General features: G+C 52.7%; 9 protein-coding genes across 9 annotated transcripts; 6 read left to right on the forward strand and 3 right to left on the reverse strand.

Moving 5' to 3' along the window:
* The first annotated feature begins 2,251 nt into the window (after positions 1–2,251).
* Positions 2,252–5,574, forward strand: BO86DRAFT_393469 (uncharacterized protein). The gene is made up of 3 exons (XM_025673026.1): positions 2,252–2,410; positions 2,491–2,545; positions 2,609–5,574. Exons 1-3 carry the CDS (start codon positions 2,278–2,280, stop codon positions 5,085–5,087), a joined length of 2,667 nt encoding a protein of 888 aa, XP_025522252.1. The 5' UTR covers positions 2,252–2,277; the 3' UTR covers positions 5,088–5,574.
* On the reverse strand, positions 5,278–6,873 carry BO86DRAFT_16703 (uncharacterized protein). The gene is made up of 5 exons (XM_025666469.1): positions 6,803–6,873; positions 6,235–6,746; positions 6,059–6,148; positions 5,705–5,944; positions 5,278–5,644 (listed from the first exon to the last, which is right to left on the reverse strand). The coding sequence occupies exons 2-5, from the start codon at positions 6,715–6,717 to the stop codon at positions 5,468–5,470; spliced, it is 990 nt and encodes a 329-aa protein (XP_025522253.1). The 5' UTR covers positions 6,718–6,746; positions 6,803–6,873; the 3' UTR covers positions 5,278–5,467.
* A 395-nt stretch (positions 6,874–7,268) lies between these two features.
* Positions 7,269–10,599, forward strand: BO86DRAFT_16775 (uncharacterized protein). Its single transcript, XM_025666480.1, has 6 exons — positions 7,269–7,445; positions 7,512–7,598; positions 7,685–7,811; positions 7,871–8,048; positions 8,117–8,707; positions 8,766–10,599. Exons 1-6 carry the CDS (start codon positions 7,417–7,419, stop codon positions 10,391–10,393), a joined length of 2,640 nt encoding a protein of 879 aa, XP_025522254.1. The 5' UTR covers positions 7,269–7,416; the 3' UTR covers positions 10,394–10,599.
* A 588-nt stretch (positions 10,600–11,187) lies between these two features.
* On the reverse strand, positions 11,188–13,068 carry BO86DRAFT_393473 (adenosine kinase). Its single transcript, XM_025673027.1, has 6 exons — positions 12,917–13,068; positions 12,804–12,819; positions 12,565–12,715; positions 11,819–12,498; positions 11,653–11,766; positions 11,188–11,588 (listed from the first exon to the last, which is right to left on the reverse strand). Exons 1-6 carry the CDS (start codon positions 12,966–12,968, stop codon positions 11,549–11,551), a joined length of 1,053 nt encoding a protein of 350 aa, XP_025522255.1. The 5' UTR covers positions 12,969–13,068; the 3' UTR covers positions 11,188–11,548.
* Positions 13,069–13,212: 144 nt separating this feature from the next.
* Positions 13,213–14,257, forward strand: BO86DRAFT_393475 (DUF1770 domain-containing protein). The gene is made up of 3 exons (XM_025673028.1): positions 13,213–13,643; positions 13,768–13,962; positions 14,058–14,257. Exons 1-3 carry the CDS (start codon positions 13,335–13,337, stop codon positions 14,088–14,090), a joined length of 537 nt encoding a protein of 178 aa, XP_025522256.1. The 5' UTR covers positions 13,213–13,334; the 3' UTR covers positions 14,091–14,257.
* A 296-nt stretch (positions 14,258–14,553) lies between these two features.
* BO86DRAFT_451693 (uncharacterized protein) lies at positions 14,554–16,856 on the reverse strand. Its single transcript, XM_025676876.1, has 5 exons — positions 16,624–16,856; positions 16,348–16,517; positions 16,095–16,224; positions 15,676–16,044; positions 14,554–15,620 (listed from the first exon to the last, which is right to left on the reverse strand). Exons 1-5 carry the CDS (start codon positions 16,822–16,824, stop codon positions 14,829–14,831), a joined length of 1,662 nt encoding a protein of 553 aa, XP_025522257.1. The 5' UTR covers positions 16,825–16,856; the 3' UTR covers positions 14,554–14,828.
* A 1,580-nt stretch (positions 16,857–18,436) lies between these two features.
* Positions 18,437–19,667, forward strand: BO86DRAFT_393478 (60S ribosomal protein uL2). The gene is made up of 4 exons (XM_025673029.1): positions 18,437–18,496; positions 18,585–19,076; positions 19,173–19,258; positions 19,342–19,667. Exons 1-4 carry the CDS (start codon positions 18,448–18,450, stop codon positions 19,477–19,479), a joined length of 765 nt encoding a protein of 254 aa, XP_025522258.1. The 5' UTR covers positions 18,437–18,447; the 3' UTR covers positions 19,480–19,667.
* Positions 19,668–20,172: 505 nt separating this feature from the next.
* On the forward strand, positions 20,173–21,324 carry mpt (putative DNA repair and transcription factor Ada). The gene has a single exon (XM_025673031.1). The coding sequence runs from the start codon at positions 20,238–20,240 to the stop codon at positions 21,057–21,059; it is 822 nt and encodes a 273-aa protein (XP_025522259.1). The 5' UTR covers positions 20,173–20,237; the 3' UTR covers positions 21,060–21,324.
* Positions 21,325–23,348: 2,024 nt separating this feature from the next.
* Positions 23,349–25,161, forward strand: BO86DRAFT_16862 (BAR domain protein). The gene is made up of 5 exons (XM_025666489.1): positions 23,349–23,711; positions 23,771–23,938; positions 24,001–24,116; positions 24,175–24,455; positions 24,515–25,161. The coding sequence occupies exons 1-5, from the start codon at positions 23,585–23,587 to the stop codon at positions 25,125–25,127; spliced, it is 1,305 nt and encodes a 434-aa protein (XP_025522260.1). The 5' UTR covers positions 23,349–23,584; the 3' UTR covers positions 25,128–25,161.
* The last annotated feature ends 448 nt before the right edge of the window (positions 25,162–25,609 follow it).

The raw sequence follows: 25,609 nt of genomic DNA on the forward strand, positions 1-25,609 counted from the left end.
TCACGTTAGATTCCAAGAAGGGCTAAAATTACACAGCAAACCGGTCTTCTTGAGGTAACTCGAAGCTAATCGAGGGGAGGAGGGGAGGAGGGGAGGAGGCTTTGATGGGCGAGATAGGCAGACAAGACAAGTTTGACAACAAGACAGCCACCTCGCCTAGGTAGGTTTTTTGTCTCTCTGTGTCTCTCTGGTTGTGTCTCCTTTGGTGTTGAGGGGGAGGAGAGGGGAGGGGGGAGGTTTTCATAGATAGTAACCTAAAGATTAGAGAGAGATAGACGGGAAGAGATGGTTTAATGGATCTGGGCTGGAAGGCGAGTACAGCGGGTTGTTTAGGCCGATCGGTCGGGGACGATGGGCAGTGGGCACCTTCCGACATTCTACTACTGATACTGCGGGATCATTCTCAAACACGCCGCCGGCGGATGATTTGTCAAGAGGCCCAAACCTGAAACAATGAACTCTCGCAATTCCCAACTCGTTTTAACTTATTCAACTCTCCAACCCGCACCTTATCGCGCGCCCGCCCCATCCCCGCCGCCTATTCTTAGGGGAGGTTCCATGGTCCTCGGCAGGGAATCACTTGGTACGCGTGGAAAGAAGAGGGGGAAAAAAAATAAACAAAAAAAAAGAAGAAGAAAGGGAGAGGAGAAGAGCCATAAGAAATCGATCAACACCTCTGCCTTTCATTATTTCTCTTACTTGTAAGTGCAAGTTGAGAAAGCAGTTGTTGTCGGCTCCGCGGGGGTAACAATCGATTGAACGTCGGACCGGGCACCAACTAACTAACCCACCCTTCGCTCAGCCCGGAGATTTGCCAGGTATTGTTGTACTGTACCTACCTACTACTCATAGCCACTTCACCAGTCCACTTGGCCATTGGCACGTCATTCTGTCTTACAGTCGACCAGGCTTATAATGCCCCTTCTAGCATTCAAGGGGGCAGTTCTTCAGGTTGATCCTACCACGTCCTGACTCGCCAAGCTTTAGCTATGGTGGGGATGTCTTCTTGGACCCCCAGCCGGCCCTGTTCGATTCGCCATGAGGATCTTGCAAGAACAGTAGATTCGATTCGTACTAACCCTGATAGCTATCACCCAGTAAGTCGGTGACGAGAAAGGGGTATCCCAGGCACGATTAGACTATGTACATAACAATCTACTGTAACCTAGTACGGAGTGCAGTACCTGGATTATCTACTATCAATCCAGCCTGTCTAATGGCAACGCATGCGTTTCATTAAGGTTCACCCTACCCTCGTATATATATCTATATATATAATTAGGTGTTGACGTGTGGTCATTTCGGCCTCGATAACAAGGGATGTACTTAGTAGTCTTTTTCCAGAAAACCCCACACTGTCTGGCTTGAACATGCGAAAAGGGGGACATCCTCTCCGTAGGACAGGTTTCTATATCGGGTTCATGATGCACCCTGAGTAACGATGCAGGTGGGGGTTAGAACACTCTTGAATCTCTTCCAAGTAATCAGACATGTCTGACATGTCTGCGCATCCTGTCAGCGTCAGAAGATCAGAGCGAAGTGTTTCACCTCTAGGCTTCAATTAAAGCCATCATTTCCCCGTGAGTTTCGGGACAATTTATAGGTCTATGGGCTTGTGATCACATATATGTATGCGCTGTACTCCGTACCAACTCCAGTTCTTTTCCTTTTCCCCTCACCGGTCTTGCAGTGGGCAATTTCGAGTGCTGGTAGAAAAACGGAAATCATTAATCCTCCCCATTGATGTCCCCATCAAATCTCCTCGCCAACTGACCCAAATGAGGAGACGCTTCGAGTGCGCTGGCGGATCTGATCACCGTAAGTGACCATCTCCGCACCAGTGGGGATGGCGGAGTCGCTTGCTCGCAGAGGAAGGATGTACAGTACGCACGGGGACAGTGATTAGCTGCGCGCCAGGACTGCCAACCGGGACAATGCAGCTGCGACTGCGACCGTACTCGTGTAGGTCTGTCTATCTGAGAGACCTGCAGCATGTGAATCTGAGGCGGGGAAAGATTCCCCGAACAAGTGATGATGACCATCACTGCTCAGGATACGTAGAACCCAGTGCACAGGTACAGTACATACAGTACATACAGTACTTCGTACAGTACTCCGTACAAGTAAAGTAGGGTTTCCGGTCGCCGGTCGGGGTGTTGCTCCTACCACGTGACCGACCTTTTGCAAAACCCCCTCATGTCGACCCCACAGTTTTTCTTCCCCGCTCGCCTGTAATCCCATCAAAAAGGACATGGTCCAATTCCACGGCCATTCGCCATGGAGGACGAAAGAGCCAACCCAGGCAAAGTGAGGAAGAAGAGTGCCCCAGCTCATCGCAAGTCTCTGTCTTGTGAATATTGCAGCAGATCATTTGCGCGCCTGGAACATCTTCAGCGCCATCTCCGCACCCGTTGAGTAACCCCCTCTCGAACTCTCCTCAGGAGGCTTTTGCTCGTCTGCAAATGAGATTCTGACTCTCTGATCCCATAGATACCAAGGAGAAGCCTTTCTCATGTGATATATGCTCCAAATCATTTGCTAGAAGGTATACTTGTCATCCCCGTGGCATCCAGGTTCATGCGCGCTAATATGGGGGAAATTATGATAGTGACCTGCTCGTACGACACGAGCGGCTAGTCCACCCTGCGGAAACTGCCGCCGGTCGAGATCACCGCACACAGAACAACAACCAGGATGTTCCTCAGACGCCCTCTTCTATAATTCAGCCTGCTCATCATGAGTCTCGTATGCTAGAGCTTGCCGACGCTGTCCCACTGCACACGCAACCGATTCCACAGCCTCCGCCAGAAGTGCAGGTACAAGCTCCTCCCATAGTGGAAACAACTCATTTCAATCCATCGTGGGGGTATGACCTGAACCTTCTCTCGCATGCTGCGAGTCATGTTGCTCTTGAGGGTGAACAGGAGAGTCTCGAGTCGTTACGGAAATCCTCGCAAAACGTGGCGCCTCCTCAGCCGCTCGCCCAAATTCCGGAAAGAGCGATAACTGATAATTATGGCGTGGAACCCTCGATCTTGGACCTTGCTGATCTAGGTGACCCAGTTCAAGACTTCACCGTCTTTTTGGAGAGTGTGGGACTCTCATCAGACTGGGACTCCGGGGTATTCTCCTCTGTGGAAGAGCCGATGTTGCCGACCACACTTCCCATGGAGACCAAGCCGTCTGTTCGCGAGATGGGGAGGCTCGGTCCGGAGCTTCACAGTGACCCACGAACAGCCGCAGACGACCCACCATCGTTCTCGAACTTTGGGTCCCGATTACCATCCTTGCAACCAGAACCGCATGAAGTGGATGATCGCCTTGGTTTCGCGGATGAGGGACCTCGCGCCGCGTGGGATATAACCAATGCTGACCGTCAAGTCTTTGTCTCTAAACTTGAGGCATTTGCTTATATACTGCCCAAGAACTTTGTCCCACCCTCAAGGCACGCTTTGTCGCGCTTCTTTGCGGGCTATATCAACGGATTGAACGAACACCTCCCCTTTATTCATGTTCCCACCCTTTCTGTCGCAAAATGCTCTCCAGAGCTTACTCTTGCATTGGCAGCCGCGGGCTCTCATTATCGCTTCGAAAACAACCGAGGGATCGAGCTATTCCATGCGGCAAAAGCCATCCTGCTTCAGCGTCTTCATAGAAGAGACAGCAAGCAAGTCGCCTGTCCGACATGGAACTATTTATCACCGGGATCGGGTTTCCATACCTCTCGTGACTCTTCCACCACATCTAACCATGCCAGTAGCCCGTTTCAGCAACACCATCAACCCCAATCTCATCATCACCATCACCATCACACCCCGTATCCAGCAGATCCCTCGGGTTACTCGGCAGAGGACTCAGATGCCCATATGGAAGTCATCCGAACCTTCCTTTTGCTCACTGTTTTCGCTTCTTGGGAAAGACATCCCGAATTACTGAGGGAAATACTCTCGCTTCAGAGCACTCTGGCGAGACTGGTCAGAGAGCATGGTCTGTCAGAGCCACCTCCTAGCCCAGATCCTAATAACTGGGAAGAGTGGGTCCGGAGAGAAGGTAACCGACGCACGAAACTCATCGTGTATTGTTTCTTCAACCTACATTCTATTATGTACAACATCCCCCCTCTGATTCTGAATGCGGAGTTGAAATTGAACATGCCGTGCTCGCATGATGTCTGGAAAGCGACCAACGCGGCTCAGTGGCGGCGGGTGGCCCGCATACGACATGGGTCTGACGTCCCCTTCCAGGAGGCTTTTGCTAAATTGTTCCTCAAGTCGAATATGTCGGGCCCTACCGCACCCATATCCCCCCTCGGAAACTATATTCTCATCCACGCTCTCATCCAGCAGATATTCTTTGCACGCCAGCTCTGTCTCTCTGCACCGACTATGCAGGGTACCAGCTTGAGGGGCGAAGATCTGACTGTCCTGGATAATTCTTTGAGCGCCTGGAAGGCACTATGGAAACGCACTCCCGAGTCCAGCATCGATCCACAGAACCCGGCAGGACCAATCGCATTCACATCGACCGCTCTTCTGGGCCTCGCATATATTCGATTGCATGTGGACCTGGGACCCTGCCGGCGCCTCATGACGCAGGATCCAGGCCAGATAGCAAGGGCCCTCAGTGAATCGCCCCTCATAGCTCGGAGTCCTCGTCTAATCATGGCTCTGCTACATTCTGCTCACGCGCTTTCGATTCCGGTGCGTCTAGGCATCGACTTCGTCGCCAGAACCCACTCTTTCTTCTGGAGCATCCAACATTCCCTCTGTAGTTTGGAATGTGCCTTTCTTCTCAGCCGATGGCTGCTCTCAATACCAGTGACCCATGCTGAGCAAAGGCTCTCAGACCACGAGCGGAAGTTACTTCTCTGGATCAAGAGCATGATGGATGAAACCGACATGGCTGTCGATCCGCCGGGAGCACCGGATATGGATTTCATTGCCAATCCATTCAAAGCAAAGCAGCTGAGTGTGGCGATCGTTCGCGTGTGGGCACGAACTTTCAAGGGCAACACCAGCTGGGCCATAGTAGATCTGGTTGGTTCAAGCCTAGATGCCTATGCTGATCTTCTTGAAACCACACCATAACCGTCTCACGCCGTGGAATCGCTATGGGACACTCCAGCGTCCCTTGACTTGGACTGGACATTGGCTTGCCACCAAAGGCCCCCGAACCATAGCGACGGGGTTCGGGCTCCCGAATCCTAGATTGTCATGTTGCTCCTTTGGCTATTCTACTGGGAACGATATATCATGTTGCTGTATACCCACGCCGCTCGAAAATCTTCATATTCCCTTATTACCCCTGTATATAGATAGGTTATGATTTGCTATGTCTTTTGGAGCAGAGCGAACTCCTGCGCCATTGCCACTTGCCGTGACATGGATCTCATTCTGCCGACTATGGCAGGTGCTTTCCGGCACGGGAGGGAGTCTTCAGGCTCCGATAACACGAAAGAACAGAAACGTCATCGATGCTCTTCCCCGCATGTGATAGTTGCTGCAGGTCCTTCTGGAGAGTCCCTTATGCTATGTGACCCGGTTTCCAATTTGAGCAAGGCGCCAAAAAAAATTTGAGTCATTGAATGATCCGGCGTCGGAACACCGCGAAGAATCACAGATTCTGTCCGTTTGCCTGTTTCGATCTTCCAAGTAGGACGTAAGCTATATACGGAGCTACTGCAAGGTCAAGATCTCCTTCCAACCTTGCCATGGTTCCTCGTAACACTGGATGGCACGAATCGCAGAGCAGACATGGACTTCTCCAGCTCGACGATCTCCATCTCGTCGGAGACCGCGGGGGTCGCAAGTGTCGGTTGCACCCCCGCGTTCGCACTCGAAAAGGACCCAGAAGTCGGTCTGTTCCTCAGACGCCCTTCCTGCGGCGAGGCGGGAGTAGTCGATAGACGGCGCCGGTGTGTCTTGGTCGGCCGCAACAACGAGGTCTGTTTATCAATCCCATCATTGACTATGTAGAAATTGTATGTCTGCACGTCCGTTTGAGAATCAGAAAAGAAAAGCCGTAGTACGCAAACGACAGGAAGGGCAAACGCTCAGACCTTAGGAAACATGTGCTTGTCGATGAGGTGCATTCTGCGTTTCTGAGGAGTCGAGCACTTGCGCTCGCAGTCCTCGATGAAGCACCCATACTGGAATCCCCCAACAGCAATGCAGGGTCAGCGATTAGGCCAGACACACGGTCAGGTTTAGGTCACGGGAATGGAGGTCCTCCTACAGTCTTCTCGCCTCGTTCGCGTCGCGTCGCGACGATGGCGTCATGGTTCTCTTCAATGTGAAGGGTCAGAAAACGATCCGTGGGGAAATTCTTCCCACATTGGGAGCAGCGGTTGACATGTGACTGCCGGTAATGGACCTCGTAATCGTCGTAGGAGGCGAAGGCGATGGTCTCGCGGTGCGGTGGGAGGGAGCAGTGCATGACTTCAGCAACCGGAGCGGCGGTGTCTGGCAAGTGCACCTTGGAGCGTCCGAGAGAGGGCGCGGTGGAGGATGCTGGGGATGCTGGCCACGACGACCCCCCATCCTCCTCGGACGACAACAGATCGGCGGCGGCGGGCGAGTCGGAGTCGCTGCGTACGCGTTTGGTGGACATGCTGGCCGAACTTGCTGTCCTGCGTTTTGAGGAGAGAAGATGCAACAGTGATAGGTCAGTTGCGAGGTAATAGTTCACTCTGCAGCAATGGCGTGACACTTGGACCATCCATTGGTGGAGGAGGTCAATCTTTCTGCCTGTGCAGATGGGTTAGAGACTAGGTATTGTTGTTGGGAGCGGAGTCGGTACTTACATGATTATCTAAAGATAGAGCAGTGAGTCTGGGAGGAGCTGCCGGTCTTTTGACCATGTATCTCCGAGTCGAAAGTAATTAAGGTAGATGGAGTTCCTAACATACAAGCTGGAGATGTTACCTGGTATATAGTAATGGAAGTAGGAAGCAGCCCGGCCACGGCCGGTTCTATTGGCTGGATAGGCCTCACCGCCCGCGCATTCATTCTAGCATTGATTTTGTCTGCCTCGCAAAGAAAAGTTCCCCGTCATAAAGTTCTCATGGGATTTTCCCTTCCAGCGAGCGGTGGCCTTCAACCCCTCCGTTGTTCGTCCTGAATTGGATTTATCAACACCCTCCGTCTGGAGCTCCTTATAACTTTCTTTTCTTTTCACTGCTTCTTTTATGTGTGCTGCTGCCAATCGGGGTTACTAATTCACAACCCCCTCCTCTTCCCTGACGTTCTTGAAATTGCATACCGTCCCCGCTCACCGCGCTCGTTCTGTATATACTATCACTAACTGATGGATCGTTCACTGCCCTTGTCGCCCGCACACTCTCAACCAGCCATAGCCATCTGACGGCGAAGTCAACGGTGGAGGTGAAGCGGGCTCCGGTGATCTCATCTCCTGAGCATGGCGTCCGCGTTCCAGGATACGTGGCAGTCAGTCCCCTCCCCCTCCGCGTCGGACTAATCCCCATTGACGTTGCTAATACTTGCATCGCACAGAACTGCGCTCAATCTCGAAAAAGAGCTTCTGCAGAGCCTTGCCGAAAAAGAGCCCACGTTTGTCGAAATCTCCCATCACCTGTCGGAGTCAGTTCTGAATTTCCTTCCCGCCGTCCTCCTGTTGCGCGCAAAACTGATCTGACCCGTTGTCTTGTCATCCTCGTCCGTCGCAGACTTCGCTCCGCTTGCCAAAATGCTATTCTTCAGGACCTCGACGCCGCCCGCGCCGTGGATGTCGAAGGACGCCTCTGGGATAGTCATCTCAAAATTAACACCCGATTCCGTAAATTGCTGTCTCGCGTGAGTCCTACGGTGCGCCCTGTCCGCTTCCGTCTCTAATCCCTGATGTGCGATGGCAGTTCCGCGAGGAAAACGGGAAGAAGAAGAAACCGGTAGAGAAACGGAAGCTCGAGAAGCACTACCTTGAATTCATCAAATCCAGTCAGCGATTTTATCGAGGCTACATCCAACAATTGTCCTCCCATGTCGGTGGGATTCCGGAGCTGGAAAAGGTTGCCCGGAAATTCAATTTCGACAGTGAGCAAACTGCCGGTCCCGTCAACTTTGGCGAACCCACCGTGTTCTGGAGTCTAAACCCTTCACAGATCTGTCGGCGGAGCCGCCCTTACAACCTACGGAAGCCCTCAGAAAGCGGATCCTTCAATCATGCCATGCGACCTTGATCCGCCTAGGCGATCTTTCCCGTTATCGCGAGACCGAGTTGGTCACCAAGGAGCGCAATTGGGGCCCCGCGATTGGCTATTATGACCTGGCTACTCTGATCTACCCAGCCTCTGGCGCGTCGCATAACCAGCTGGCAGTCATTGCATTGGCTGATGGCAATCACCTTCGAGCTACGTATCATTTGTATAGGGCCCTAGCGGCCCAGGAGCCGCACCCGTCAGCTAAGGGTAACCTGGAGATCGAGTTTAGGAAAGTCATGAATGCATGGGCTAAGCGGGAGCTGATCCGTCCCGAAGATGCTGGGATTCCCGGCAAGGCATTGGCTCCTTGGTTTGTATATCTGCATGCGCAATGTTACAAGGGTATCGATTTCCCCGAGCATGACGAGCTGGAGAGCGAAGTACTCAATCAACTCGCTGTTGACTTGAAGGAACGCTCGCTCGAAGGCACTTTACAAAAATTTGTTTTGATCAACATCAGCGCAGAAGAATTCTCCAGGTTACGCTCGAATGGTAAGTCTCCTAATGACGTAGATGTCCAAGTGTCATGCACTGAACCAAGATTTAGAAGAGTCCGTGTCCAATGCGCGCGCTTTCTTTCAGCGGATCAATGTGAAGACGTTCTTCACCCTGCTTCAGATTCTTCTTGCAGAAGTAGAGCGATTTGCGGTCGAAGACTCGAGCAACAAGGACGCGCAGACCGGTCCTGACAAGGTCACTGTGGTCGCTCGTCGGGTTCTCCCCGCACTCCGAAACTACAGCTCCTGGTTACTCACGGTCAGCCACTTGCTAGCAGCGCATAAACAAGAAAAGGATACACCTCTGGCGGTTCAAATCACGGAGTTTTGGAAGATATACGCCAACACATTGACTCTTCTGGCCTCAACTTTCGACGTAGTGCATCTTCCCGAAATCGACTATCTCTTGGAAGAAGATGAAGAGACTCTGGCCTTTGCGCCCCTGAGCAAAGACACAACTTCTCGCAGATACCTGGGTTCCAACGGTCAACAGAAGCCTCGAATGAATGACCCAGGTGTGGAACGTAATCATCCCAACATGGAAATGCTTTACCGAATCCGCGAGTTTGTGATCGATGGCTTGGATTTGGTAGTCAGCAATAAGATTCCCATCGCACTCGTTGATGACGAAGACAAGAAGACTTTCATCTATAAGGAAGAAGACCTCCCTTCGCAGTTTTTTGCGAGTCCCCCGGGGCACAATCATACGCTGTCCTCCGCGAGTGTTGAGCGGGACGAAATACAACAAGCGAACCGTGATGTCAACCAGGCCCCAGATGCTCCGAGTGTTTACGGTGGATCGCAGTCGGCATCGATGTCTGCTAGTATGGACCGCATACTCGAAGGCGTGGAACGTTTGGTCGAGTCGGACACGTACGAGAACGCTCCGAGCGTGCCAGAAAATCTGACTCTTCCGCAAAGTGCTAGCCGGCTGCGGCCATCAAGTCAGTACTTTGATCCGAGCACGGAAACAATCTTCCGCGAGGATTTTCTTCCTCGGCAGACTCCGGTTGCCCCTCCAGGACTTCCACCGCCCGTGGCCAGCGGCTCGGTCCCTCTTGCGCGTGTTTCGTCATCCCAGTCCTATACTGCTCGACCTGCGCTTCCCAGCATCCCCAGCATCTGGAACACAACCCTATCTTCCAGCCTCGGTGGTGATGCTCCCTCTCCTCGGACCCCTCCCGGCCTCGGACATCAGTACCCAACTCATTCACTGTCGGGAAGCATCGGCAGCCCGTCGAGTCACTACCCATCCCACGAGTCACTTGCGAACGAGCTATTGCTTCGCCAGAGTCTGATGAACCAAGTTCCAGCCGCTGGATACCTTCACCGCATTCCCGGCTCAGGCACGGTCCCCTCTTCCTGGATACCCTCCTCGAGTCCATCAACGCAGAGCCACCGGCTTTCCGGTCTTGCATGGGACCGAGCACTTCTAGACACGGGTGTCAGCGGGGGATCGATCGCTCTTCCCAACATCCAACCGTCGGCATCGGCACCGAACATCAGCTCCCCTAGCGGTTTAGTCAACTCATCGTGGGCCAATGATGCCTTCCTTGCCAGCACCTTGTCCTCCGGTGCAGGCTACCCTAGCTCTTCTGGCTTCAACAGCAGTGCCCGCCAATCTTCTCCACAGTACGGTGCTATTGGTCAGAATAGCACTCGCTATGGTCACGGCGGTTGATCTTGTCGACATGCTTCGTCTCGTAGATGAATCGCTATGACTTTTTCTGTCTGTCCAATTCTGCCAGTTATGCGTATTGAGAACAGCGAATGACAGCGGGTTCCCAACAACCTCAACGTTCCTGTCTGTCTCTCTTCTCTGCTATCTTCTCTGCTAGATCCTTTTGGTCGCAGATATACGTGTGGTATCTCCGCACATATCCGCAGACCTGAAATGGACAGAGAGACGAAGCAGATGAACGATGGAATGAATAACCGAATTCTTAGTATGGATAGTGGCTGCGATTGAGCCTGGGAGGCAGACAGGACATTGGGCGACTCGCAATACATAGCCACTGCAATCGTCCAACTCTCCTCGTTGCTATAGCTATAGATTCAGCTCAAGCCAGGTTGTGGGAGTGGTCGAACCACCATGCACGGGCGTCCTTGGTCGGTCTGCTTCCAATGTGTGAAGGAGGGAGAAGAGCTGGAGGGTGCAAGCATCAGGTTATTCGGGTTTCTCCGTATCGCGTTACCATTTCCATACACTAAGCTTGATCTCCCGAGCCCTCTGGGGCTGGATGGATACTAGCGCCGATGGCAGGCAACCTTGAAGATGTATCGAGCTGGTTTCTAGTTTCAAATCGTACTGTCATACTCAAATCACATACTCAGTCATTTCGGACTCGGATCGCTGTTCTCGATTTACGCTGCTCCGTTCAAATGTGTCTATTCCCAGCCTTGGCTGCACAAGGCCAATGGATTTGAAGCGGGACTTTTACCACCTGATATGACACACACAAATCGTGTTTTCACGGTCTTATGTTATCTATAGCTGAGGAATAGCATGTAGTCTCATCATCATAGTTCGTTGTTGAGAACGTTCATCCGCCCAATTCTGGTCCATCTATTATTGAACTTCCATCAGAGAGAGGCACCTTTCACAAAACATTTCATTGAAGATTTGGAAAAGAAAAAAGAAAAGTAGGAAAGAAATGGTCAAAGACGTTAAGTCATCGACAGAAAAATTGGGTATAGAAGGTTGAATCCTAAACTAGAAAGGAACAGATTTTTTGTTTAAACTCGGTGGTTGGCCCATAGACATATTCATTTCATGTCCTCAGTCCCGTGATGTCGGACGGGACCTTGATTTAGTATGACTGCGTGGGAGGAGATTTTAGTTGGAGGGGGTGTAGGTCTGCTTGGGGAAGGGGAAGCTAGACGTGAAGAATGGACGTTAGCCTATCACTCGGACCTTGTCGGCTAGGTCGAAAAACTTACGAAGGTCCCAGCTCCTGGATGCTCAGGGAAGCGAGCCACTGGCCGAGATCGATGCTCTCCTCAAGGGGCTTGCCCTGGACAACACCGGCGCAGAAACCACCAGCAAAGGCATCACTATAGAAGAATCAGATACAAATTCACAGGGCAGAAGTCTCGGTTTACTCACCCAGCACCGTTGGTGTCGTTGATGCTGCTCTTGGGGATCTCGCGGACGGGGAACTGCTTGACCTCGACTTCACCGTTGGGCTTGACGGTGGCAGCGACGGTGGGGTCGGTGCCCTGGGTCACGATGGCAACGCGGGGACGGCTGGTGTTCTTCTTGGGGAGCTGAGCCAGCTTCTTGGCGATCTCAACAACATCGTCGGTGCCCCATTCGTGGCTCTCGGCGTAGGAACGAGCCTCGGTCTCGTTGCAGAAGGTGTAGTCGGTGTAGGGCAAGACGCTGTCGAGCTGCTCCTTGAAGAATTGGGGAATGAAAGGAGCCGAGAGGGAGAGCATGAAGACCTTGTTCTTGGCGGCAGCCTCCTCACCCAGAGCCTGGATGGCAGGAACGCTGACGGTCAAGTGGTAGCCACCGACATAGTAGAACTGGGCCTTCTCGACGAGAGACCAGACGTGGGGCTGCTTCAGGTGGTCAAGCTTGTACTCGTTGGCGGCAGCAAGGTGGGTGCACATGCTACGGTTGTGGCCGGTGATGATGACACCGCACTTGCCGGTGGGCTGGACCTCATCGATGCGGTACTCGGTGTGGACACCAGCCTTGGCGCAGGCCTCCTTCAGGATGTCGGCGTACTTGTCCTTGCCGACACAGCCAATGTACATGACGGAGTTCTCGGGAAGGATGTACTAAATCCGCCTGGCGGTCAGTAAATCGTCTCGGACTCCGGATGGAGAATATGATGAGGCTCATACCTGAGCACCACGAGCAGTGTTCTGGGCGGCACCACCAGCAATGAGCTTGGCATCAAGACCGAGGAGCTCCTCATACAGGCCCATGTGCTTATCTTCGGCGAGGATAGCATCGTTGTCCTTCAGGCCATACTTCTCCAGGAGAGCGGCATCACTGTGCGGGGATAAGCGTCAGCAAGGCTTGACTTTTGCAATGAAAAACTAAATAGAAGGAATGAGTCGATAAGAGATAAGTGACATACCCGACTGCCTGGATATCTGCATAGCTCATGAAGTTGAGGTTAGCTTGAGCCTGGGAACAAGCCCGAATAGTGGGGGAAACGGAGTAGATGGAGGGGAGGAAGATCTCACGCACCCAGGAGGGGGTTCTCGAGACACAACAAAGGGTAACCCTGAGGAGCAGCCATTGTGACAGAGGGAGGTGAAGTATGGGATGAATTGGAAGGGCAAGAAGAGGTTTAGGGGGTGAGAGAGAGGGGAGAGGGAGGGGGGAGAGAGAGAGAGAGGATGAGAGGGCGTTCGGAGTACTTAAACTGACTTAAACTGACTTAAACTGACTGATGGGCGGAGGAGGGGCCGGCGGAGTCTGATTGGGCCGAGCAAGGGAGTTCCTCCGGCCTCCGACCTTCGATTCAACTTGTCCGACGGAGAGCTTGATTACCTGCACTGCATATCAGCACTCACTTAACTTACTGTCCGGTTTATTGCTTCATATAAAGTTCCTCTCCATCGCAAACACACAAAGTACTTTAAGTACCAATCACACCACCACAATGACCGACCCTATCCTCCAAATCCCCGAGGTCATCCAGACGGCCTCCATCAACCGAAACCCCTCGCCCGACCACGACGTCAACCCGCCGACCGCAGCCTCCGAAAAGCAGCCCGTGGCTGAAGATGCTCTCTCCGAAGCTGGCAGCATCCCCTCCGATATCGTCGACCCTCGTCATATGGTCAGACCGGCCACCCGGCGCCATAATTTTCCCCCACTGCCCGACCTGCGCTTCGAACAGAGCTATCTTGCCAGCTTGCGTGGCGCCGATACCTGGGGACGAGTTGCGTGGATCACCATCAGAGACCAGGTGAGTACCTTCGTCTCTCAATTCCCAGAAAAGAAGCAGTTCTGCTGGCGGGATGTTCTCCAGTCAAAGTCAAAGTCAAAGCCAGGTTGAATCTCCCGCTCACCTTTCTTCCTTCTTCCTACAGGTCCTCCTTCCTCTGATGCAGGGTACGCTCTGGACGCTGGCCCTCTCCGGCTGGCGCTTCTGGAACCGCAACGCCTCCCTCAGCGGACAGACTCTGGGCAGCAGAATCCGTCGATGGTGGTACGAGGTCAACAACTGGAAGCTCCCTCCTCTGGGCTCGGCCAGAGATCCCCGGGTTGCCGCCAAGGTAGATGACGTGAGTGATTTCTCCCCCTCAGTCTGCCCCCGTTTCTGCACGAAACCCTTTACCGGATTTCCTGGGACCCTCTGACATTCTCGGAGTTTCTGCAGTTCTACACGGCCCAGTTCTCTAATGCCGTCTGAATGCTTTGGACACTTTTTGACTGCGACCAAGTTGTCTGAAGACTGCGTTTGTTCATTGAGAGGGGTCTTTTTTTCTTGCATTTCGGGTGTTTAGCGTACGGCGTTTGAATGTTATTAGGAAGCGGTGGATTCATGAGCATACCCTTTCCCCCCCCCCCCCTTCTTTTGACATTGCCAACTGGTCGTTCCATCCGACGAGCCCTGGAGGTTTATGCCCGTGGTGTCCCGCTTCCCGAGGCTTACTGGCTTGTCTTGTTGGCTAAATTATGCAATCTGTAGTTGTAGGTGTATTCATGTATATATTGCATAAATGTCCCAGCTCCGTGTTCTTGGACGGCGACTCAATCCATACTGGCATGTAGAGAGTAGAGCAACGTAAAGAGAGCCCGTCCCGGACAAAGGACACTCACACACTAGATGTAAGCATTAACATAGATCATCTTATTTATGAATTATGTATTCTTTTTGCACGCCCCACGCCACTCAAAATTCGTGATTCACAATGCTACCTCCCCAGATTGACCCCGTCCATGGATAGAGAGAAAAACGCCTAACAGATAGATCCCGTGTTTTGACCCGTATAGTTGACAGTTGACAATTGACCAAAGGGAACGCTCTCGCAAATAATATTACCAGTGGTGAAGATAAAAAAAATGGTTTCTCTGCTAAAGATAGCCTCTTGATAGCTCTAGTATCACTTGAAGGTGCTGCTGCTTATTGGATAGTTTCGCCCGTGACTTATACTGAAGCCTTACGCTCAAGGGTATTGGTATGGGTACCAGTGCTGTTCTGCTCCAAGGGAGCAGCCGAACTGGTTGCGGTGATCGGCTTCGTGCCAGATGGCTCGGTCCCTTGGGATGGTGAATGAGCATGCGGTGGGTTGCCGGAAGATTGACTCAAGCCTTCGTGCTTGGTCGCGGAATGTTCCTCCGACGGTCGTTCAGCAGGGTCTGCCGAGCTGCTCGCCTCCTTGCCTTTGTCCTTGTTGTATCGGAGCTGCACCACCAGGCTGGGGGGCTCGCCGTTCGCAACTTCTTCATCGCCGCTCGCTTCCTCTTCGTCATCGCCTTCAAAGTCGTTGTCCTCTTCCTCCTCGCCGCCTTGCCATTCGTTACCGCTCGACTGCGCACCAGCCGAGCCTTCCTCCATCTCCTCATCCATATCGTAGTCGGTATAACCATTGGCCCGGTTCGCCCTCGATCTCGTGGGCCGGCCCTCGTCGCCGGTCGGGGCATCGTCACGTTGCCCGGCGAGCAAGGACTCGCCGTACAGTCCGCCCGCGCGAGATCGTATTTGTCGGCCACTGGCTGTGTATCTGGGGCCCGCTGGCTCTACGGGAGTAGACACCCCCGAGGTATTTCGTGTCGAGCGTCGCGTCGAAGGAAGGCCGTCGGAGAAGATGTCTTCGTCGTCGGAGTAGGTGTATTTCAATTTCTTGCCACGAGTGCGGCCTTCGTAGAGGGAGAAGCCCGGCTCGGGGCGAGCAAATTGTGCTTTCCGAGCGATCCGGTAGTCGCGACGTTTGCGTTTCTGTTGCATGATGAGCGCAGGTCGTTGGCCCCCGGGGGGGGCGACCGAGACTTACCTCCTCTGATCCTTCAAACCGAGGGATGGAGTTGCGGATCTTCTCGCTCAGCTTCTTGGAGTGAATATTCTTCTCCTCGTCGAGCTTGTCCGCGATGACCTTCAGCTCCGGGATGCTCCCCGCCACACTCCACCAGGTATTGGTTTTTAGGGCCGGGTTGCTCTCGCGGTATAGTCGGAAGTGGGTGTCATCCAGGCCTTCAATAAGCCAGTATCGACGCTTGAGGCCGTCGCGACCCCACGGCTGGACGGAGAGCGGTTGGTTGAGGTCGTCCTCGTGGCGTGCTTGCTTGTAGGATTCTTTGATCTTGGCTTGGACGGCGTCGGAGGAGGAAAGGGACCAGAGGATCAACGATTTGAGTAGTAGCAACTAATGTGTGTCAGTAAGGTTCTGCTGGGCAATGCGACCGCGCGACATACGCGTTCTTCCGGCTTCATGGTTGTGAAGTTGTTGCCCCCGTGAAGAGGGTTCTTGCCTTGCCAAGCCCTAGGCCATTGGGGGGCATGCGTCTGGATCGCCTCCTCCAAGGGACGCGTGTAGTGATTCCGACTGCGCATTTTTCACAGAATGTTAGTCTTCTGTCTGCACCGGAAGATTCAGATTGTAGGTGGTGATATCCGTCCTGTCGGACACTTCCATGGAGCGGGTCTGGGTCGCGGGCGGCGGTCATACTCCACATCTTTCTTCCTATTTAACACCAATCCTAGCAATGCACAAAGCAGTCGTTCAATGTGATCGCCGGGGGTGCTCTCGGCGACACCTCTCTCAATATCCTGTGGTCCAAAGTGTGGTGTCGATCGCGGGAATACATCATGGAAACGCGCGCGAAACATCACAATGAACTAGGAATTGCGACAAGTCAGCACACTGGACCCCGGAGACGTGGACAACGCGTTAAAAATGCTTCGAGGAGCTCCAAGCAGGCCAGCATTTCAGTGAGTCACCTACTGCAATATCGGAGTTGTCTGCTAGCACATATTCATGGGGGGGTGAGGGCTCCCGTTTCGGCGGCGGAGATTCGGATTCCTTCTTGAAGTACTTGGTAATTCCCACGGGCTCATCCACGGCCATGGACCCCGTCTCTTCATCCGAAGGGGGCGCTGAGGAGAGCGACGAGAGTTCTGAATCAGAAAGGGACAGGTTCGACATGGTTGTGTGGCTGCCCGATGCTTGCGAAGAGGGGAGATGTTTGATACAAGGTCGAGCGGGCAGGTCCGCGGCGCAGAGAAGTTCTACTTTGCACTACGGTTGAAGCGCGGCTTTTACGCGCCTGGCGTTTCTGGCATCATCAAGACAACAGCCCTTATCCAGGGATGATCAGCACCCAATCAGCCCCAACCCTTCGGCGATAGTCTGGGTTTGTCTTGCATCAATGGCACACGGAACTGTATGATCTCTTCAATAGGTTCCTGGCAGCACGCGCATTATACGGAGGATATGTTGGAAACAAAGAGATATCAAATTAAAGTAGTGAAATCATCGAACCAAGAGCACCGTCTACTTGTACTGTATGCCTGGGTCCACAGGATGGCAAAATCAGAGGTCATTGTACACTGGGTCGTCTCCAACATGGCCACAGTCACAGAGGTGACGGAGTTGCCAGCAGAGGAAGATCGTGGTCGACCAGCACTGTGCTCTGGGAGATGACTGTCGACCGGACAGAGGCATACTCCCATGTTCGGTCACCTAACAGGTATGAATGTCTGCCTGGGCAGTGCGATGTACCTGGCAGGATGCACTCTCATGAATGGATATAGGTTCGCATGGACGCGTCAAGCGAGCCTGAACGGACTTGCCCCGCTCGCGGTATACCATGTTGCCATGCGGCTTCCGATCCGTAGTTGACAGCATGGATATAGACGCACGGGGCGTCTCGAACACCGAGGCACAGACCCAACGCGTGCTAATCATGAATGCAGAACTCGACCTGTCTGAACTGCATCAACATGGAAGTTCTCAACTTATTGCAGCCGATGCGGGTGTTCATCGGCCCATCCCGTATACCTAGAAGCTGCAATGCTTCGGGATAAAATTGTACTACCAAACGCGGTCAGTTCATGAGGACGACAAACAGGATATACACGAATCAGCAACTCAAGCACTGGGTGTTTCTCAATCAATTGTCCCCGAATGAGTCGATAGTGCTCGGTGAGCCGTGAATGACGCATCCCACGAAGTGGAGTTTGTCGAGAATATGATGTATGTACAGTATTGTACTAACTTGGAGTGTATATAGTCGATAAGCGACTCGCAGCATGGAAAAGAGAGGGTTTTTTATGGTATGGCAGGAGGGGAAAAGGTAAGCGCAGTGGCACGGGCAAGACAGGTAAGTACTGTACATACATGCTTAGTAGTTACTGTACTTAGGAACAGGGACATGCACTGTCACTGTCACTGCATCGACATGGTGGTACTCCGTACTCGGCTAAAGTCCGCGGGCGCTGGGGGAGTCTTGCCAGGTTGGTCCTCTTCCATCGCCGTAGTGGCACAGTAGGCTCACAAACCGCGCAATTGCCCTACCGGGCTTAGTCAGAAGCGACCCGCGCCACACCCAAGTCGCAGCCACCGCTCACTCATGCACGCTAGCCCCGACGCGGTTAGATTAGCGACTTCCACCCTAAAGCCCACACAGCCCTTCGCCGACGAATTCTCAACACCAACCCGACAAGGTCATCTTAGATTTGAGGTACGAGAACTCGAACTCTCCCACCACCAGGTCGCCGGCGGACTCCTCTTGAATACTAACACCAGGTCCCTATCTAGAAAGTCGCCATGGGTCGTGTGATCCGCAACCAGAGGAAGGGTCGTGGAAGCATTTTCAGTGAGTGCGACCGCAATATTCTCCAAAATTCGAAATCTCCTCTGTGTGCCAGAATTCCGGAATGCTGATGCAAAAATCTCGACTGTAGCGGCCAACACCCGTCTCAACAAGGCCCCTGCCCAGTTCCGTGTCCTCGACTACGCTGAGCGTCATGGATACACCCGTGGTGTTGTGAAGGAGATCATCCACGACCCCGGCCGTGGTGCTCCTCTCGCCAAGGTCCAGTTCCGTCACCCCTACAAGTTCAAGCACGTTACCGAGACCTTCATTGCCAACGAGGGCATGTACACCGGTCAATTCATCTACGCCGGAAAGAACGCCACCCTGACTGTCGGCAACATCCTCCCCCTCGCCTCCGTTCCTGAGGGTACCGTTATCACCAACGTTGAGGAGAAGGCTGGCGACCGTGGTGCTCTTGGTCGTACCTCCGGTAACTACGTTACCGTCATTGGACACAACCCTGAGGAGGGCAAGACCCGTGTCAAGCTTCCCTCCGGTGCCAAGAAGGTCATCAAGAACACCGCCCGTGGTATGGTTGGTATCGTCGCTGGTGGTGGTCGTACCGACAAGCCTTTGCTCAGTACGTTTTTCCCTGAAAAAACTCTGGCTCCGGGAACACAGGAGTCCAGAGAAGGAAACCCTCGCACGTGAATTGGCCGCTAACATTTCCCTACAGAGGCTTCTCGTGCCAAGCACAAGTTCGCTGTCAAGCGCAACTCCTGGCCCAAGACTCGTGGTGTTGCCATGAACCCCGTCGATCACGTAAGACTCCCTTTTTCTGGGCTGCTTCGAGCAGTCATGCTTTGCCGAGGTGGAATTGATGCTGACAAGTGTTTTCTCTACAGCCTCACGGTGGTGGTAACCACCAGCACATCGGTAAGGCTTCTACCATCTCCCGCTACGCCGCCCACGGTCAAAAAGCCGGTCTCATTGCTGCCCGGAGAACTGGTCTGCTCCGCGGTACCCAGAAGACCAAGGACTAAGCGGGTTATGGTGTGGAGTTCTTTTTGTGACGGGTTGAAAAGGCTCTTTTGCTATGAGGCATATGTACTTAGGCGACTGCGGATAATCTCCCATGCGTCCTTAGCCAAGTTAGGTTGTGGCCAACAAATATTTTCATGATGACCAAAGCAAAAGAAAAAACGGGTTAAAAATTCAACTCCTGTGCCTGTGCTTGAACGCGTATCTCTGTTGCGGAGCTTGCTGGTGCGCTGTAGTGTAGGCGATGCAGTCGACGGTTCGAACAGATAGGAGCTGCTCTCACATCCCAGGTATCATGTCCGGACAGCGTGTGCTTTACAGCATGATCTTGTAGTGAGGTTCCAATTGTCTTCGCGAGGCGTATGATCAGGATGTCGATTGTAGTCAATCTCGTTGATATATACTTTCGAAGTGCGCTGCAGCCGCCCATTGTCGGGTTGAGTATAGACTTTTTCATCATCACGCAGAACATCATGATACAACTAGCATACATGCTGGTATTCAGAGGACCTATCGACTGACATTGGAATTATTCTCGCGCGCTCCAGACTCCTTCGGCTACCGAAGTAAAAGTTTATGTAGGCAACTTGGGAGTATGTTGCTTTCAAAGTGACCAATCACAGCATTGAGTCATTACCCAGGGTAGAAGTGTACACTCCCGTTACTCAAAAGAAGCACTTTAGAACAACCACCTACAAAAACATCATCTCTCGAAACAATTCGCTCAACCAATGCCCGAAGCTTCAGCAGTCTTCTCCCAATGGACCAAAAGCCACCACCCCTCAAGCTTCCTCCACGCCTGATTCCTCCTCTACCCAGTCTGGCCTGCGCCTCCGCGCGGTGGCAGGCGGTAGTCAAGCGTGATCCCACCGCCATCACTTTCGTCTACGCCGTCCTCACGACCAAGATCTACTGCCGCGCCGCCTGTCCCGCCCGACTCGCGCGACGGGCCAACGTCCGCTTCTACGACCTGCCCTCCCAGGCAGAAAGGGCAGGGTTCCGGGCGTGTAAGCGCTGCAGACCTGAGACCCTGCAGACCGGCGGGAGCAGCAGCAGCGGCGGCGGCGGCGGTGACGGCAGCAGTAGTCCTCAGGTTCAGCTGGTGCACCGAGCATGTCAGACGATCGCGTCGACCGTCCAGTCGGGATCGAAGCCCACGCTTCACCTCCTTGCGACCGAGGCGGGGCTCACATCCAGTCACTTCCATCGCGTGTTCAGGAAGGTCATGGGCGTTACGCCGGGGAAGTATGTTGCTGGGATGATGGAGAAGATGAAGGAGGGGAAGAGCTACGGGGCGTCTCGGGCTGCTCCGGAAATAGGGACGGTGCGCCAGCTTCAGCCCTGTGGTGGCTTGGAGGTTGCTGTTGCTGTTGATGGGATCAGTCGTAGCGCCGACGTTGGGGAGGAGGAAGAGCTGATCCTGCCGTGGAATGACTTTGATGCAGCATTGATTGCCGCCGAGACTGGTTTCGTCTCCATGCAGGAGGTGCAGCCCCTGGGTGAACTGCATGCTTGGCATGGGGTTAGCTTATTATTTGACGGTGATGGTGATGATGATGCTACTGCTGCTAAATTTGAATAATCGATCGGTCTTCTGGAGATGGGTGTTATATGGTGTCACGGCATGATGGGATCTTCGGTTTTGATGGGTGGCGTCGGTTTTCCATGTTCATCTTTCGAACTTTGTCGTTGTTTCGGTTATTGTTGTTGCTCTTTATGCAGCTTATGTGACCATGGTTCCTATAACCCACTGTGATTATATGTACTTGAGGCAAGTCAGTGGTTGATAGACGTCGTTGCGGAGTCGATGAATGCCTTGACTTTATATATCTTCCCTGATATGGTGCCCACCTCTGAATCAACTAATGGATGATTGCATGGTTGTCTACAGAATGCCAATTGTCCATTATAAACATAGTTGCGTGGGCGATAATCCAGAGGAATTGCTCCGATCAACATAGATCAGTCGAACACCAAAGGTTGGACTCCTGGCACAAAAACCAAGGGTGGTTTGGCAAGCTCACTGCAGAGGGTCGGAGAGCTCCGCAACAGGTAAGGATAATTGTACAAATACAGATTAGATCACTGTGCAGAGTAGCATTCGCATATGAAAATCCCCGGCTTGGGAGAGGATCAACTATTCGGTTTCAATTGAAGTTTCCAGATGCATCGATTACATCTTGCATCATGATTTATGATCTGCAAATTGCATGTTACGGAGTATGGTGGATAGCATTTCCTCTTCCACCCCGTATCTACCCGTAAGGGCACCCACCCACTGTAGGTACTGTACTGAGCACTGAGCATGATCGATCTAGAGGTCTGGAATACGCAGGCTCTCTCCATTGTACATTTGGTTCTATACCTTTCATCACAACTACGAGTACTACCTCGCGCGCAGGCCATTCTCATCTGATACCTTTTTTAGCAGCTATGAATCTCCCCATCAGAGACACATACTAAGTAGCATGATATGATATGCTATTATATACTCAGTATCATCATGCCGACGTGATGGGCAGAGATTTGCTGATGATCAATGCGCTTTTGGAGTATGACTGACACACCCTGCGAAATCAAATCCAAGACATTCCTCATCACTGTTCCAAATCTCGAAACAGAGAAAGCCCTGGTTCCCCAACCCACCCTTGGTGTTTCTGTAAATAGAACTTCATTTTGACTCGACTGTTCGAGCTGGTGGCAAAGCCAGTCGCGGCCAATCCAAGTTTTTTGACGGGCGTTCAGATCTCCACTTCAATGGCCCACAAACGCGTGTCACTTGCTTTGTTGTTAAACCTGTCTTGACCTATGAGGATTGCCAGTGGAGCGATACACACAAACAAAGGTAGTACAACCCGAGAAGGAGAAAGCCATTCAAGGTCGCGGTCCGACAATGGATGGTAGAATGGTGGATTGGTACGAATACGATGGGTTGGATTGGGGGTTAAGGTACTGGAACCATAATACTGTACTGTAGTTTACTAGTGATGCTCCTGTGTTTCAGCTACACCTCAAACAAAAACGCCAGGCGTTCTGGCCCCGCCTCCACCGGCTCCATTCCTTGATCAATTCGTACCTCAGACAGCACTTTTCAGGGCTCAGGAGATATCACCATAAAGGAAAGATCGGAGAGAAACCATCAAGACGAATTGGCTCATTTGCTGCCATTTTCAGCATGACGGAGCACTGAGTATGATCTTGGAACTCGACTCGACATTCTGGCCCCTCCCCACACCCCTCTTCTCACAGGGGACATTTGTCCATCAGAATTCCGAACTTTACTGAGTGTTGGTGGGGGTGATGTGAATTGGCTAGGAAACCAAGAGGCAATGTGGCGCTTCGGTCCTAACTACTGAGTACAGTCCTGTATGTACTGTACCTCCAGTGCTCCAGTACTCCCGGGCCAGTACTCCGTACTCCGTACAGCCATACCACAGTACCTATAGTCGTAGTGATTGGACTGTAAATGGCCTGCCCCAGTCGTCTATCGGCCGCTTGCGATTGGCATGGGGGGAAAAGGAAGAGTTGCTGTTGCTGTCTGTCATTCCGCAATGGACAAACACAACGGTCAAGTCAAATCCAGTCCATTAGTTCATGTCTAGTACGTACTGTACGTACTAGCACTCACTTTTAATAAAAATAATTTATTGACCCCAAGGTCAAAGGAAATTTCCCCTTTCCAACCTCCCACTTTCACTCAGGGCCTCCTCTGCCTAATCCTCTTCTCTTCCTCCGCTTCAACTTCCTTTTCCTTTCCCCCTTCCCCCGCTTGTCGCAAACAAAGCGCAATTTAATTCATTTGCCCTTTCCCTTCTATACCTGAACTGCTTCAAATCTCTTCACGTATTTGCCTCCTGGCCGTGGCGCTTTTCTTGTTTGCTCTTGTCGATACCCAAGCTGTGCCTTGCTTGAGCACGGTGAATCTCTATTCACACCTGATTCATCCAATCTCGCTCTTTCTGAATACTCACTCTTCTCGTTATCACCGAATTGCCTCGACTCGATCTTTGCGAACCACCAACCACCTTCGAACCCCCTTGACACATTCCCTCTATTCGCCACGTTCGTTCCCCTGTTTTACTATATCCACCACCGCAATCTACCAAAATGAACGTCAATCGGAAATTCGATCGTTTCAAGCAATGGGCTGGCGAGAGAATGGGGGGTGAAGTCAAGACCAATTTGTCAGATGACTTCAAGGCCTTGGAAACGGAGATGAACGTGCGCCACGATGGTAGGGTGTTCCCACGGGTCACTGATTTTGACTCTGCTAATTCCCTGTTCCTGAATAAGGTGTCGACCGCATCCACAAGGCAACCGCCGCTTATATCAAGTCCATCTCGAAGCGCAGCGAAGGCGATGATAAGGAGAAGACGCTGCCTATCGCCCATTTGGGTAGCAGCATGGTTGGTCACGGCGAAGACTTTGATGCAAACTCTGAGTATGGACGTTCCATGATCAGTATGTTAGCCCCTCCCTTGACTGTGGGGTGAAGTTGTATGCTCACATGGTTTTCTGTGCAGTGCTCGGTAGAGCGGAGGAGCGCTTGGCTCGCCTCCAGGATGCCTATATTTCCCAGGTGAACGCAGGGCTGCTCGAGTCGCTCGAACACTCTTTAACCCAGTTGAAAGACTACCAGGTAGCTAGACCCATCATCTTCACATATTTTGTAGCAGGGGCACTGATGAGGAGTACAGACGGCCCGCAAAAAGCTCGATGGTCGCCGTCTGGCATACGATACATCGCTTTCCAAGATGGAGAAAGCGAAGAGGGAGGACTTCCGCGTGGAGGAGGAGTTGCGGACCCAGAAGGTCAAATATGAAGAGGCTAACGATGACGTTTGCCGAAGAATGCAGGATATCAAGGACTCGGAAGCCGAGGGCGTGATCAATCTGGAGGCGTTTTTGGATGCTCAACTGAGCTACCACGCAAAATGCCAGGAGGTGCTGCTCCAGCTCAAGAGCGAGTGGCCTGGCAGGTGAGCCGCCCCGGCCCATGATTCTTTCCTAGGCGTATGAATAGCTAACAAGCCGGTAGACAACCTCTTTCCCAGACTCCCAATGGCCGTCGCCCAGGCCGCCCCCGCTCCAACACCGCACACTCTTTCGCCGATCGCTACGAGCCGTTGCACGAGGAGGATCATAATGGTGCGGATGTCCGGCCGATTATCCGCTCCTCTCGAGCCACTTCGATTGAGCCGACGGGTAGAGAGGTCTATCCGCCTGATGCTTACTCGAGCCGGCCCGTACTGAGCAGGACCTCAACGTTTGAGGGTCCTACGCAGTTGCGCCAGGATTCCAATTCCAGCCCGTATCAGTGGCCGTCTCGGTCAGCCAGTGAGAACTATATTGGCCGCCGAAACAGCAGTCAAACCCGCCCTGCCGGTAGAGGATATGCTGATCCGTACATGGATCCGTCTGAGGATGACAGTCCACGCAGCGGCACTAGCCCAGACCGATCTTACATGGGACGCAACGAATCGCCTGGGCCATCCTATGGCAGCGTGGTGACGAGAAGATCCAGCTCGAACACCCTCAACAGCGCATCTTTGCACAAGAAGGCCCCTCCACCTCCGCCCCCTCGCGCTAAGAAGCCCGCCCCTCCACCACCCCCTATGAAGAGGGTGATTCCGATCGGAGGTGACGCGTAGGTGGCTGGACACACCTACGTTGCTGCAATTATATTTGAATCTGATTTACATCCTGCTGGCAGGTGGTACTATAAGATAGTGGGTGGTCTTAGTGGGAAAAGCAGTCTTCTCCTCCGTGGTTGTATCTTTGTAAATGGGTGATGCGACAGGGTGTGCGTACTGGGATTCTGAATTGTACTGTATAGGGAAGGAATTGCGTAGAACTTACTGTTCGCTAGTTCGATGGTTGTGAAATTACTCGTAATTGAATGCTTGATCACTGTCCTTAGCTGCTCTCACTGGTAACTTAGGTAATCATCATATCGGCCGAGGCTGGGGAGAGCTTCCCCGCTAGTCCTAACCCGGCCGCCCCGGGCAGGTCTATGACAGTCGCTGGCTGAGTCAGCGACCAGCAGCGGTATCCCCCATCCGCACGTGACACGGCACGAAATCTTCTTCCAACGTCTCGCCGCCTACCCTCTCCTCGTTACAGGCACAGGCTG

Source organism: Aspergillus japonicus (genome assembly GCF_003184785.1).
Source record: "Aspergillus japonicus CBS 114.51 unplaced genomic scaffold BO86scaffold_103, whole genome shotgun sequence".
In the NCBI taxonomy this organism is placed as follows: domain Eukaryota; kingdom Fungi; phylum Ascomycota; class Eurotiomycetes; order Eurotiales; family Aspergillaceae; genus Aspergillus; species Aspergillus japonicus.